General features: G+C 34.0%; 1 protein-coding gene across 4 annotated transcripts in view; it reads left to right on the forward strand.

Moving 5' to 3' along the window:
• The first annotated feature begins 152 nt into the window (after nucleotides 1-152).
• Nucleotides 153-14,276, forward strand: part of LOC114336636 (golgin subfamily A member 4) — a 142,247-nt gene continuing 128,123 nt past the window's right edge. For 3 of the 4 annotated variants that reach the window (XM_050658063.1, XM_050658066.1, XM_050658067.1), the window contains exons 1-9: nucleotides 153-358; nucleotides 424-597; nucleotides 1,691-2,311; nucleotides 4,317-4,535; nucleotides 5,007-5,192; nucleotides 6,128-6,315; nucleotides 7,671-7,854; nucleotides 10,398-10,577; nucleotides 11,958-12,083. In XM_050658063.1, the coding sequence (XP_050514020.1) occupies nucleotides 326-358; nucleotides 424-597; nucleotides 1,691-2,311; nucleotides 4,317-4,535; nucleotides 5,007-5,192; nucleotides 6,128-6,315; nucleotides 7,671-7,854; nucleotides 10,398-10,577; nucleotides 11,958-12,083 (1,911 nt within the window). In that variant the 5' untranslated portion in view covers nucleotides 153-325. The remainder of the gene's footprint in view (nucleotides 359-423; nucleotides 598-1,690; nucleotides 2,312-4,316; nucleotides 4,536-5,006; nucleotides 5,193-6,127; nucleotides 6,316-7,670; nucleotides 7,855-10,397; nucleotides 10,578-11,957; nucleotides 12,084-14,276) is intronic. The other variant, XM_050658065.1, reaches the window with a different exon arrangement.

Raw genomic sequence — 14,276 nt, forward strand, 5'->3', positions numbered from 1 at the left:
TTTATTTAATTTCCTACTTTTTCCTTTAATTTTTATTTTTTGGTTTAAAATGAGTGGCTCCAGTCCCGACTCTCGTAGAAAAAACGCATATGACGATGTCTTATGTCAACTGTCACTGTCAACGTGCCGCTGGCAACCGTGTTATGTCTTGCGCATTGAAAAATCAACAAAAATATTCTTCAAGTTTACTTTTCAAAGTTTGAGTTGAATACCATTGTTTGTATTGAAATTTACGGTTTAAAAATGTAATTTCTTGTGGATTTACGTGCGATTTATTATAAATAAGTGACCAAGAATTAAAGCGATATCTCTTTAATCGAAAGACATGGAGGGAACAAGTGACAAAAATCCTCACGAAGTAAGTTAAATTTAGCCCTATCAATTGAAAACAAAGCTACAATCTAAATATAATTTTTTCTTCAGGAATCTCCTTCGCACGATGATAAATCGGAAACAGATTCTGTTTCGCTGACTGTGAGCCTCCCTTTGGGTGAAGTAAAGGAGGAGGAGAATAGTGAAGATATATCTGAACACATATCTTCTAACAGTGGCAGTATTGAAAACGATCGGTCTTTCCAGGAAATAGAAGTTTATAATGTACGTATTAGAAATATAATCATTTCTTAGTGTTATATAAAATGTATCATAGTGCAGACTCCCTATGTAGTTTGGAATGTCTACCAGTTAGAATCAGAATCAGGTAGTGCATAATATGTACTACTGTACTATTATGTATAATGTGAACAATTAATATGATTTCAGTTATTATATGTTCTTTGGGATGTTTGCCACTTTATATCTGTTAGGTTTTTACCTATTTTTTTAACTTTATTTTAATTGAAAACACTTGCATTGTCTTTATTGACACACACTAAAACATATACTAAAAGCATAATTTGTATCTAATTTGTACAATCTATTTTTGGCGTTTTTAATATGAAACATTCAGATCACAACTGAGCCTGAAGCCTGAACAATAATTCAACTTAAATATACTAGGACCCTACAGTCCATTCATTTTACATATTCCCAACTGTAAACAAACGCACATGGAAGCTAAACAGGGTCGTCCTGAAGTGTATCTTAAAAACCAACACACTACCTACAATTTGAATTTGCAGACTGACCAGTTTGGACCTATAAAATGAGAATCCGCCTCGTTTAGGGCAATAAATTACATTTAACAGCCTCTTGACGAATGAGACGGCGAGTACTAACACGTGCGTTTGTTTATAGTTGGGAATTTGCTATGTGAATGTGGTGTATGTTATCTGTATTCTAGATCGGCCCTGGAACCAGCAGAATACAATCGAACTTAATGCCTTTAGACAAGCTAGCGCCTCGGATCTATGGTTGAAAACTGTTCTTAGCTCATTCTGTTTGTCTCCAGAAGCATTTAGAGATGTCAGGACCAGCTTGTGATATTGGAAATCGTAACATATTATATCTATTACAGTGACAATTAATAATTTATTTAAAAACTCAAATGAAACAGTCAATTTTTTCCGAATTTAAAACTATTAAGAATGGGCCACAGGTGACCCCACAGTTTTGTGGTTGGTGTCTCTCCCAAATTGTTGCAGTAACTGAGTACCCCAAGTTTGTTGGGGTACTTTATACAAAAAATTAATTTTTTTATAGTATATTGTGCTAAATTATTATTTCAACATAAGTTCTTTTTGTTTTTCAGTATCAGGGCACTTATTTGAATGAAGATCTAAGGGATGAAGTAGATTTAAGTGAAAAACAACCTGATATCTTGAATGAAAGTCTAGAAAGTGAATCAAGCATTATAAGTTTACTATATCTAGAAAGAATAGAAGAAAACAATGTGTCCAATTTGCTAGAAGATAGTTTTCAAGGCGATGCCAGTAAATCTGATAAAGATTTAAGCACCGTTTCAAAAGAAGAGAGTTTCAATATGTTCCAAAACCTAGACCTAGACGACAAAAGTCTTTCCAATATTAGGCACAGTACACAACCCAGTATAGAGGAAAAGAATTTGAATGCGTCACAGGTCCAAAACCTAGACCTAGACGACAAGAGTCTTTCCAACATTAGGCATATTACACAACTCAGCATAGACGAAAAGAATTTGAATGCTTCACATTTTGGCCTTGAACCAGTTTGTAATGAGGAGGAATTAAGCAGAAAGCTTAAAGATTATGAAGAGCTTGTAAATATTCAGAATAACACAATTACGGCCCTTACAAGTGAATTAGATTCCTTTAGAGAAATGAGTAACCCGAACACGGTAAGTACTCTGTCGACTACGGAGTACAAGCAGCTGCAGGAGGAGTGGAATGGAAAGGTGAGTATGATATTTTGCACTGCATGAGTGTAGCTATTGGGTAATCTGTAACTATTGGGTATGTAGGTATTGGTTCATTTTCTTCGCCTTATATCCTTTATAACACTTTGGTTACCCCATATTGGTTTGGTCCCATACATTTTCATTCGAGGCTCAATTAGGCCAAAATATACGAAGAGTTTTCCGTAATGTTCTATTGATGAAAACTTGTAATTGGTGTACTATGTGTGCTGATATCTTCCACGTTTCACAGCCATACAGCAATACAGTTTTTACATTTGTGTCAAAGCTTTTATAATTTCATTTTAGTTGGGTAAATCCTGGATTTCCATGTGTTATTAAGCATATTGTAGGCATTACCAGCTTTGGTAATTCTTTCCTGTATTTCACTTTCTGTAGCTCCCCGCTACTTACTTTAAGGTATTCGTTGAAAGTTGTTTTTCTTGTTCAGTTGCTTGTTCTGTTGGTGCATAGCACTGGATCAGTATTCTCTCTCTCTCCTGTCGTTTCCCCATTACTGAGGATCGTGATTTCTTCCAATATTCCTAACAATGTTTCTCCATTGGTCTCTATCTTCAGCTGCTCTAAGAGCTTCGCAGAATGAGTTTCCAGCTGAATGCTTTATTTGGTCAGACCATCTAGTTGGTTATCGTCCTCTTGATCTTCTCCCCGGAACGTTTCCAGAAACAATTAATCTCTCCAAACTGTCGTCACCTCTGCGAACCATGTGACCAAAGAATTGCAGAATTTGTTGCAGACATATTGTGGACAGCCTTTTTTTAACATTGAGTTGGTTTAGAATGGAAACGTTTGTCCTATGAGCTGTCCAAGGTATGCGCAGCATTCTTCTCCAGCACCACATCTCAAAGGCATCAATTTTTTGGCGCTCGCATGCGCGAAGAGTCCAAGTATCTGCTCTGTATAGAAACATTGAGAATACAAGGGCATTCACCAGTCTCATCTTGATATTTTGAGAGATAGATCTGTCTTTCCAAACTTTAGTTAGGCGACTCATCGCATTTTTTGCCATACCAATACGTCTCCGAACTTCTGCTTCACATTTACCATCGTTAGTTATACTAGACCCGAGATAGACAAAGGTGTTTACTATCTGGTATTCCTGTAATATGTTAGTCAGTTGAATAGTGTCTAATCTGTCGACCACCATTATTTTTGTCTTAGCTTTATTGATTTTCAGACCAACTCTATTGCTTTCGTACTCAACTCTTCGCAGAAGATCAAACATTTCTTGCTCATTTGCTGCTATAAGTGTAGTGTCATCAGCAAATCTTAAATTGGAGATTTTCCTACCAGCTACTGTTACTCCACAGGCCCATCCTTCTAAAACCATCCTCATGACATGTTCACCATAAATGTTAAATAAGTCAGGTGACAACACGCATCTTTGTCTAACACCTCTCTCGGTCTTGAATTGGTTTGAGAACTTCTGATCTAGTCGTACTGTCGCTATATTAGACTGGTACAGATTTTTAATAAGTGTCACCAGGTGCATTGGTGCGCCCATTTCTATTAAAATTAACCACAGATTTATCCAGCTTACACAATCAAATGCCTTTTGGTAGTCAACGAAGCATATAATCATAGGTACTTGAAATTCTCTAGACTTTTCAGGGATTTCTCTAGGATCAGTATTAGCTGTCTTAATTTGATCCTTGCAGAGATTATTCAACTGGTTTCCATTCCATGAGAAAATTTTTTGTGGCTTTACTAAATAGGATTCCTACTTCATTTTCACGTGTTCTTTCCATTCCGTTTTACCAGAGTATATCAGCAAGTTGCCTTCCAAGTTGATGTGTTCTTTCGCTTTTGAAAAATTGGGTACCTAATGCTAATATTAAACTTACAAGTATGTAATACTATACTGACATATCACACTTAATACGTAATGATCATAATGATTACTAAGGGTCTCTCCGGCATTGACTTTTTCGGAACAAACATATAAAAACATATTGGCACTTTTAAAACTTAATTTTTTCTTCAGATTCTAGAATACAACGGTGTGATTTTGATTAAAAATGATTTAATACAGAAATTAACTGAATCACTGGAGCAATCATCAAAGGAAAAAGAAGAGCTGATGTCAAAAATTGGTGACTTCGAGAATGAAATTTCTGAATTGAGAGAAACGATCAAAATTGCTCAAATGAAAAATCAAACGTCTGATTCAGTACAAGAAGAATTGAATTCTAGTATTCACGATGTAAGTATAAAGTTTTTTCATCTTTTATAATTGAATCGTTCGTTTGAGAAACACGACATGTCAAAAAAAATCGATTTTCTTTTTTTTTGAGTTTTTATTAACCTTATATATAGAGTCTTCCTCTGCTAGGAAGACCACCAACTGGATAACAGTTGGTGGATACAGAAAGCAAAAATTGGATACAGAAAGCAAAAGATAGAACACTTTGGAGACAAAAGGGGAGGCCTATGTCCAGCAGTGGATTGAGAGAGGCTGATAATGATATATAGAGTCACATGTTTCAAGAGAAATCGTGACCCTATTCAACATTCTAAATGAACCTAAGAGTCTAAGAGAAACCCAGCAAGCCCAAGATGTTTTTGTACTTTTCCACAACTTTGCTTTTGTGGGCATGTCGGGTTTCTCAAACCACCGATTCAATTGCTAAATTGTTGTAACACTCATATAAATCTAAACATCTTTATTTCTCAGCAGAAATCTTTGGTATCTGAAGATGTAAGTAACAATCTGGAAGTTGAATATATGACATTAAAAGAAAACCTTGATATGCATCAACATGGTTTACTGAAACAGTTGAATCTCAAATTTAATGAAGTGTTAGAGGAGAAAATCTCAGAGATTAAGAGCGTACATGATCAAGAAATTAAAACTTTAAAGGTATGTATAGTTTATAAATAATGTATGTATACAGTGGTGAGCACGCTAATAACCGGCAAAATAACGCAAAAGATGGAAAACAGATTAAGTTTTGAGATAAAAGAAATCAAACTAGTGGAGGTGGGAGATTTAGTGATAAATACCTACAAATTTACATTCTACTTATCGTTTTTCATCTTTAGACGTATCGGACGAGTTTGGCAACTGCCACTGTCACAGTGACAGTTTGAGTTGACATACTCCTCTGATACGTCTAAAGGTGGGACACAATAAATAGAATGTTAGTTTATTGGGACCGTGCAAGTTCGGCAAAGCGACCCCTATTTCTACGCTCTGTACTTTTATTCGCACTTTTAATTATATTGGCCAATTATATTAGTCCTGGTTACTGGATAATTGTCAAGGCCATAGTCCAAAAAAATAATAAGAAGAAAAAATAAGATTCAGGTTATGCTATCAAAACGTAAACAATTGTATGTAGTAAATAAAATTAGTTATTAAAATGCAGTACTGCAAGCAAAATACAATTAATTAAATTTACCTTTATATAATAATTGCATATCATATCAATATTGTGGAGCAATATATAATTTTTCTGCTTCAATGACAGAAGGTATGATATATACGTCAATTTGACAATTTCATTTGACAATATGAATTATTTAAGATAGTTGCAATATTTCTCCGTGACTCGCGCACGGTCGTTTCTCGTTTCCCTTCCAAGTACTTGCACACCGCGAATAGGTTTTATCGCTTCACTAGTTTCATTTCAATCTCCAACCTTCACTAGTTTCATTTCTTTTTATCTCACAACTTAATGTGTTTTCCATCTTTTGTATTATTTTGTCAATTATTAGCTCGCTCATCACTGTATATGCATGCACGTAACCAAGGTATGTATGTTTTAAGTATCTACATAATATTTTGCTTTCCAGGAAAGTGTATCGCTAGAAAAAGATGAGTACGAATCAGAAATCTCCAGACTGAGGGCCCTCCTAGCCGAATTTCAAGCCGGTTCTACCCAGTTCATGGCTTTGAAAGACGAGCTGGATTTGAAGCATTCCAGGGAAATGGAGGAACTGAGGACTTATTTTGAGAAGAAATGTGCAGATGTAGAGAAAAAGTGAGTACATAATAGTGAACAGGTTCTATTGCTTATTCAAATTGTTTGCAAGCTTCTCTGCTTATGATTGTTCATATATTGCCTTGTATTTGTTGTTTATTAATAGCTCATATTATTTTATTATACTATATTATTTTATATACTATATACTATATTTTATATAATATACTATATTATTTTTATCAATGATGTTACTTTAACCCTTTAACTGCCACAATTCCCATTTGGAGATTTTGATTTTTTAAATTTGACCATCGAAATACTTCCGTGTTAGTTTTTTCTGTGTCCATGCTATTCTAAGCATCCTCCTGTAACACCACATTTCAAAGGACTTTAATTATCAGCTTTTCAGTCCATATTGTAGTATCGAGAATACGTAACATCCCAAAGCTCTTACTCTCAGTTCTAAGCTAAGGTCTTTGTTGCAGAGAACTGTTTTCATTTTTACAAACGCATTTCTTGCTATTTCTATCCTGGCCCTTATTTCTGTTGTTTTTTAATATATATTCACCGTGATTAGGCGTCAACGCCCTTCGGTAGGGATCTATGGAGCAGTATCACCAAGTTGCAAGCCCTTATCCCTTGCCGTACCGCTCCTCCATAGGTCGATCAGACACCAGTTTATTCCAGACCAAGTCGTAGATTCTATAGAATTTTATACTACGACTTTATATATACAGCTAATATTACATACTATATTAGCTGAAATGCAGCTAATATCTAAGATCTAAAAAATTCTTCGACTGTATAACTGTATGTTTGCTTGTATATTTGTTTTCTTTGTTATTATCATGTATTTGGTCTTTTTTATATTCATTTTTAGTCCATATTCTTCACAGAATTTGTTTGTTTTGTTTAGCAGAGCTTGCCATATTCACGGTGTCATCTGCATATCTTATGTGGTTAATATATCTTCTGTTAATTATTATTCCTTCACTTTGAGATAGTAGTGCTTGTTCAAAAATGGCTTCACTACTTATATACATTAAATAGTAATGGAGACATAATACATCCCTGCCTAACCCGTCTTCTGATTTCAATTACTGGACTGGGTTCGTTATCTATTACAATTTGTGCCCTTTGATTCCAGTAAAGGTTTGTTATTATTCGTAAGTCCCTTTTGTCTATGTTTTTTTTGTCTTTAGAATTTGGACTAATTTTTCATCGATTCATCGACTTCATGGTTCCAACAAAATGTAAATCCTACACGCATATCATATCTTCTAGCTAGAGAACTCTTCTTCTAGTTTTTCTTGACCTATACGAAAGTACCTTCATGACAAATTAATTAAAAAGTGCAGTTTTTTTGTTGTCAGCTTTTTTTTAGTTTTTTTTAGTTTAGTAACATTTTTTAGTTATTCAGAAGAAATTTACAGCCAACACAGCAGGAAGATGTCGAGTTCGAGTTGCTCAGAAGCCGAACTTAATTCAGATCTGCCTTTTCCGCACGTTCCAGGACCCGAAGGTGATGTCCAAACGAATCTCAACAAAAAAGATCTGATTAATCTACAAAATGAACTCAACAGTATTTTTAATAAGGTAAGTTTGAACTATTTTATGTTCTTCTTTTTTACGTGTCGTATTTTCCGACATTGGCGATCACAATTATTGTGAAGACTTCTCGATCTTTTTCAACATGGAATAATAGGGAACTTGCACACTTTTTGTATTACATAATAATGTTTAGTTTTGTTTAAAAATGAGATTTCCAAAAGCTCATAATAACTTAGAAGTACTAATTTAAAATCTTCTGTGATTTAAAATAGTTCAAACGGCCAGTGACGTCACATAGTTCTACTATATGGTTATGCTTATGGTTATATTTTGGTATATTTTTCTTCTTTAGTTTATTGGCCTCCACCTACTTGGGTATTTGGACAGCTCATCGTCGCGGAATAAGGGAAAAATCTTTATATTCTAATGACATTTATCGTATGTAATTGTAATAATATATACCAGTTTGTTGAGACTGGAGTTTGATATAGTTTTTGAAGGAAAGGAAAGAAGGTTTACTATGGAAAATAAAAGAAAACACTATAAGTGTTGTTTAGTGCCATTTTGTAAAAGTACAAGTTTTCTATGTATTTAAAATAATTCAGACGATAAAAAACACTTGTGACGTCACATAACTGTATTTTCTACTTACATTTATAATGTCTAATTTAAAATTATATACAATTTTGTTTACTTTGTTGGTGCAGAATGTAAACACACAACCATATGACGTCACGACGCGTTTTGAGCTAGTTGCTTTAATTTGAATTTAGAATCGTCTTTAGGGGCCAAACGGAATACAAAAACAACTTTTTTTATCTTTGATACATGTTTTAAATTATGTTCGTTATAATATTGTATATCGATTTATCCTCCCTATATGTCCCAGATAAGATATTTTCGGCTGTTCAATAGGCTTTAGCAGTTCTGTATCTTTGTTGGCCCTCATTAGTTTTCTCCACTTCCTCATTAGTTTTTCTTGCTGTTCAAGGTATCTTCAGCATCCGTCTATGAATCCACATTTCCAATGCTTCAATTCTTTTCGTGCTTGATATTTTTAATGTCCCCACTTCTGCACCATACAAAAGTACACACCGAACAAAGCACTTAACCATTCTTTGTCTTAGTTCTAAACTGAGATGATTATTGCAAAGAAGTATCTTCATTTTCATAAAAGTAGTTTTAGTCATTGCTATTCTGCGTTTTATTTCTATGTCTGGATCTTGGTAGTCCGTTATGACAGTTCCCAAATATGTAATTTTGTGAACTTTTTCAACTTGAACTCCATTTCATTGAAGCTCTGCATCTGGAAGTGGGTTACAACTAAAGACTAAAAATTTATTAGTGTCTTCTTCTTTTTCTACGGCACCACAGCCCAAATTGAGCCTTGGCCTCCTTTATTTTTTGCCTCCACCTTTGTTTGTCTGTGGCTGCTCTTCTCCATACACGGACTCCTAAAAGGGCTTGTGCGTCGCTGTTTACTGTGTCTTCCCAGCGCTTTCTTGGCTTTCCAACCGGTCTCTTTCCCTGCATTCTAGCATTCAGTGCTCTTTTTAGTAGCCTATCCTCTCCCATTCTTATCACATGTCCGACCCATTGCAATCTTTGTATCTAATGAAGTCTAGGGGTGCTTCCTTATAAAGTTGATAAAGTTCGTTGTTGTATCGACTTCTAAAGATTCCGTTTTCCTTCACAGGTCCTAGTATTCTCCTCAGTACGTTCCTTTCGAATGTGCCGTGTTTGTTTTTGAATGTTTCTTTCAGGACCCAGGCTTCACTGCCATAGCGTGTTATTGGTCGAATTAAAGTTTTATAGATTCTCATCTTTGTATTTCGGTGGACACTTTTAGACCGAAATATATGGGAGAGGGCAAAACAAGCTATGTTTGCCTGCGTTATTATCTTCCGTATTTCTTCAACTTCTGATCCGTCGGCATATATTTCTACTCCCAGCTATGTAAACTTTCCAACCGTTTCAATGTCATCTTCATGTATAATGTTTTGTGGGACTATATTTCTTCTCGTCTGAGTCATTATTTTTGTTTTTTCTGTGTTAATTTCCAGACCTATCATTTTTGTTTGTGTTTTTAACTCTCCGTATGTTTCCTGTGCTCCTGTTGATGTTCTATTCATAATATTAGTATCATCGGCATAAGCGGCCAGTTGGACCGGTAGGTTGGTTAGTAGGTTTCCTCGTCCAGTTTGCATTTGCCTAACCGCATACTCCAGTGCCAGGTTAAGCAATGTTGGGCCCAGCCCATCTCCCTGCTTTAGGCCCTGCGAAATTTTTAAAAAGTCTGTCCGGTGGTTTTGTATTCGTACACATGCCTGAATTTAGTGTTGTGAGTTTATTTTAATGCTCATTTCCTCTCCTTTTTCGCGAATACGATCAAGCAGAATTTGGAGATTTTCATTTTTTTATATTCATTTCGTCAAACCTTTTATTTCATTTCGTTAAATTATTAGATAGAAAATATCAAGTAATTTTGATATCAAGTAATTGAGCTTTGATACCATTAGATACTATAATAGAATAAATTTAACAAAACAGAATTGATTCCATGAGAATTATTTACTTTTTTTTCATAGATAACCAAATGTGACCTGGACGCCATGACTGACGACGATTTTTCAAATCTGAAAAGAGAAATTAACAGATCACATTTAAGTAATTTGCTCAAACATAGCATTTCCACAGGAACAATTAAACCACAAATAGAAGAACATGTAAACGCAGGGGAAAAGGCACCTAAAATGGAAGATATTGAGGTAAATTATATACATACATGTAGAGTTTGTTTAGAATATAATCAATGGAAGCTTTGAGAACTTGTCCCTTACTATAGCAATGCTGTGTATCACCTTTTCATCAATTATTGCATGAGTGACTCCTATCATTTCTCTTAATCCCTCATTTCGTATCCGATCACTTCATGATTTGCTTGCTGCTCTTTTCCAGAAGACCATTTCTGTTACTAATAGCATTATCTCTGTTTGTTCTTTGTTTCAGTGGCCAAACTTCACTGCCATATGTAATTATACTTTTAAGTGTGCTATTGTAAATGAGCTGTTTGTTCGCGTTAGATATTGTTTGGTCCCACAGAATGCCTTTGGAAATCATGGATATGGCTTTTCTACCCTGTATGTTTCTGTCTTTTATAGCAGCATCGAGTGTTCCATCTTGATTTATCTTCATCCCCAAGTACTTGTATTAATCACAGTGTTTAATTTCTACCCCATTGTCTAAGGTAATGGACTGCTTTGTCCCTCTAATACACATGGTTTCTGTTTTCTTATTGTTGACTTCGAAACCCCATTTGGTATATTCTTCTATTAGCTTTCGCGTCATGTAACTCAAGTCGTCATGATCCTGAGCAATCAGAATTTGGTCATCAGCGAAACATAAAGCATATAGTGTTGTCTTGCCATTGAGAGGGATTCCCATGCCACTATTTTTCTTTCCTCCTCACCTAAAACCTCTATTGAATAGGGTAAGGAAAGGTATATTGGTGATACAAGTAATTTGCTGATAATTTTTAATCTGATTACTGCACAGTTAACTATGCAAGCACATTCATCACACAGCGCTAGTAAGTTGTTACAAGTGTAAGCAGGACAAAAATATATTACGATTTCGCAATGCGCGCACCCGCTTTTAGTAAACACACTGTTTTGACCGTTGCGTTGTGCGACAGTCGACAGTGGAGCCATTTCTTATTGAATGTGAGAGAAGGTTACATATATATTAGAATGATTGCTGTTTCCTTTATAAAACTTTATAAAACCATTTAATAAACTAATTATCAATAAAAAAGCTGCATTGAATTCGTGATTTAGTCAAGGTAAGTTAAATTACTTAAATTGCGGTTGTTTCACCAAATTTTCTAACCACTATCACCAATATACCTTACCGTGTCACCAACTTACCTAACATAAGTTTAAATTAAATGTCTATTTGACATTTACTATCATTATTATTAATTTTTTGTGAAATTAACTCTTCTAAACATTTACTTCAAATAATAAGTAACATTATAAAGCAAAACTTATTTCTTGCTTAGTTGTCAAATTCCTATATTATTAGTATTTTTCATTTTTATCACCAATATACCTTTCCTTACCCTATTGACATTATATACTGTCTTATAGGCCAGGTACGAAGAAAAGTTTAATCAAATGAAAGAAAAATACGAGGAGGAACTGAAAAACTTGAGAAATCTACTAGAACTCGCCGAAAAGCAGCATCTAAGTATCAGTTCAACAGTGCAAGAAGTGGTAAAGTTTAAAACTAACTAATCATTAAATTTAAATGTGGTGTCAGTTATTTTTAATGGAGTACGCTCATTTTTGTACTAACAAATCGTATCTTAATTTTGGTTACCCGAAAATGTATTAATTTATGTTTTATGGTTCAAAAATGGGACGTACTTTGGACGCTTATTGAAAAGATAAAGTTTGTTTAGCAGTAAGTGGTTGACTTCAATTAGTGCGGTCGTAAATATTATTAAATTTATCTGACTTGGCCCATTGTTAAGACCGGTCCGAAGCGATAAGCAAACCAGGTAGACAGAGTTGGTCTTTTGACAATAATTAACACGACTATACGGTACTCCTATAATAAAGCAAAGGATCCACAAAATTTACAATAATTACGACGACAAAGACAAAAAAATCGATGTAAAATATATTGCTTTGCCTTACATACCCGAAATTAATGATTTTAAATGAGTTTTAAAATAAATTAAATATATTTTAATTGCTAAGATTATAGAAAAACAAACATTCAAACATATTTAAATTTTATCTGAAACCGGGCCTTTTAAGTATTATCCGTTAACCTTCGGATGACCAAGCGGGGGAAATTGTGACCCCAGCGTATGTTTTCTTTAGTAAATTCAAAAGTATTTTTAACGTTTAACTCATTATTTTTTTATTTGACTTTAATATCATTCTAGATATCCTCATATTTTGAAATAAAAAAAATTCCCTATATTTTACGAATAAAAGATATATTCTCAAGTTGATGTTTACTAAAATAGCGTCTATTATGTGCAATTACAAGTAGTTTTACGCTAATGACGTCGACTTTGCAAAGTAACAAGACACTCACTCAACATACACACTACACATGACACTAATACTCATGTTGTGACTGGCTGAATGACATAAAGTCCATACCAAAAAAAAACTTCATTTTTTTGTTAATTGTCATTTTTGACATTTTTGGCCTGGGATCATTTTTCCCCCTTGGTCATCCGTGTAACAAAAAAAGGTTGGTCATCAGAAGGTTAACCCAGGATGTTTATAGTCGGTACTATTTGAAGTCAACCATTTACTGCTAAACAAACTTTAGCTTCATCAAAGATACATTTAAGACGATAACGTATGGTAATTTGGGGTTTCCAGCTAATGTTGGTCCTCCGTGGTTTCTTATTTACTTACTAAACTCAATCAGTAGAAATTACATAGCTTTTAAGAGCGTAGGCGCAAATATTTTACGGCTATCCCTACTTTTTCTTTCTTTACACAACAAATTACTTGTAGTAAAATTGTCACTGGTATGGACCAGGTTTATATCTCACTGCAGGAGATATAAACATTAGTTGACAATGGCATTGCCATCATTAACATAGAGATTGCTATTTCAGTTCAGTTTTTGACTGTTCTTGGATAACCGTTACTGGTATAATCACCTAAATTATTAATTAATTCAATTAATAGGATCATTTTGTCACTAAATATGTATTCAGTGATTACAATAATTTATGTACTATACAATAAAAACTAATAATCGGGAAAAGAGAAAAAGTGATAAAGTGATTTTAATAATACATTTACTGTTACTATGGAACGCTTAGATTTTGAACATCTTTAACAACAAAATACTTGGATCACAGAATATACTCTGGTGTATTCTGTACTTGGATCTTCCATAAATGATAAACAATAAATAACTGTTTATTAATTTCACGTCTTAAATCAATTATTTATCAAATACAATGTTAATATTGTCAACAACTCAAAATATTCCTGAAGTCTTGTCAATTATTTAGTAGCCTTGTCAACATATTCTGTTCGACTGAGTGCATTATATGACGAAGATGGCGAATGTTTGATTTGGAAAATATTACCACGGACATGGTGTTAATTTTTTTTCGAATCCTGGAAAAACTAAAAAATATTTTTAAAAAATTTAAAAGCAGAGTGAAAGATTACATCATTACAGAGGCTAGAAAGTCCCTTAGAATAAACAAAAAGTTTTTTTTTTAATGTAATATTGGATATTAAAAGTTTTCAGGGACTTTCTACCCTCGGTAATGATGTAATATGTCATTCAGAGTTTAAATTTTTCAAAAATACTTATTAGTTTTCTCAGGATTCGAAAAAATAAATGAATTTAAAAACGCATTGGAACGAAATTCTGCGCCTACACTCTTAAAACTATGTTTTGGATTTACACTATAATTA

This window comes from Diabrotica virgifera, chromosome 8, assembly GCF_917563875.1.
Source record: "Diabrotica virgifera virgifera chromosome 8, PGI_DIABVI_V3a".
Lineage (NCBI taxonomy): Eukaryota > Metazoa > Arthropoda > Insecta > Coleoptera > Chrysomelidae > Diabrotica > Diabrotica virgifera.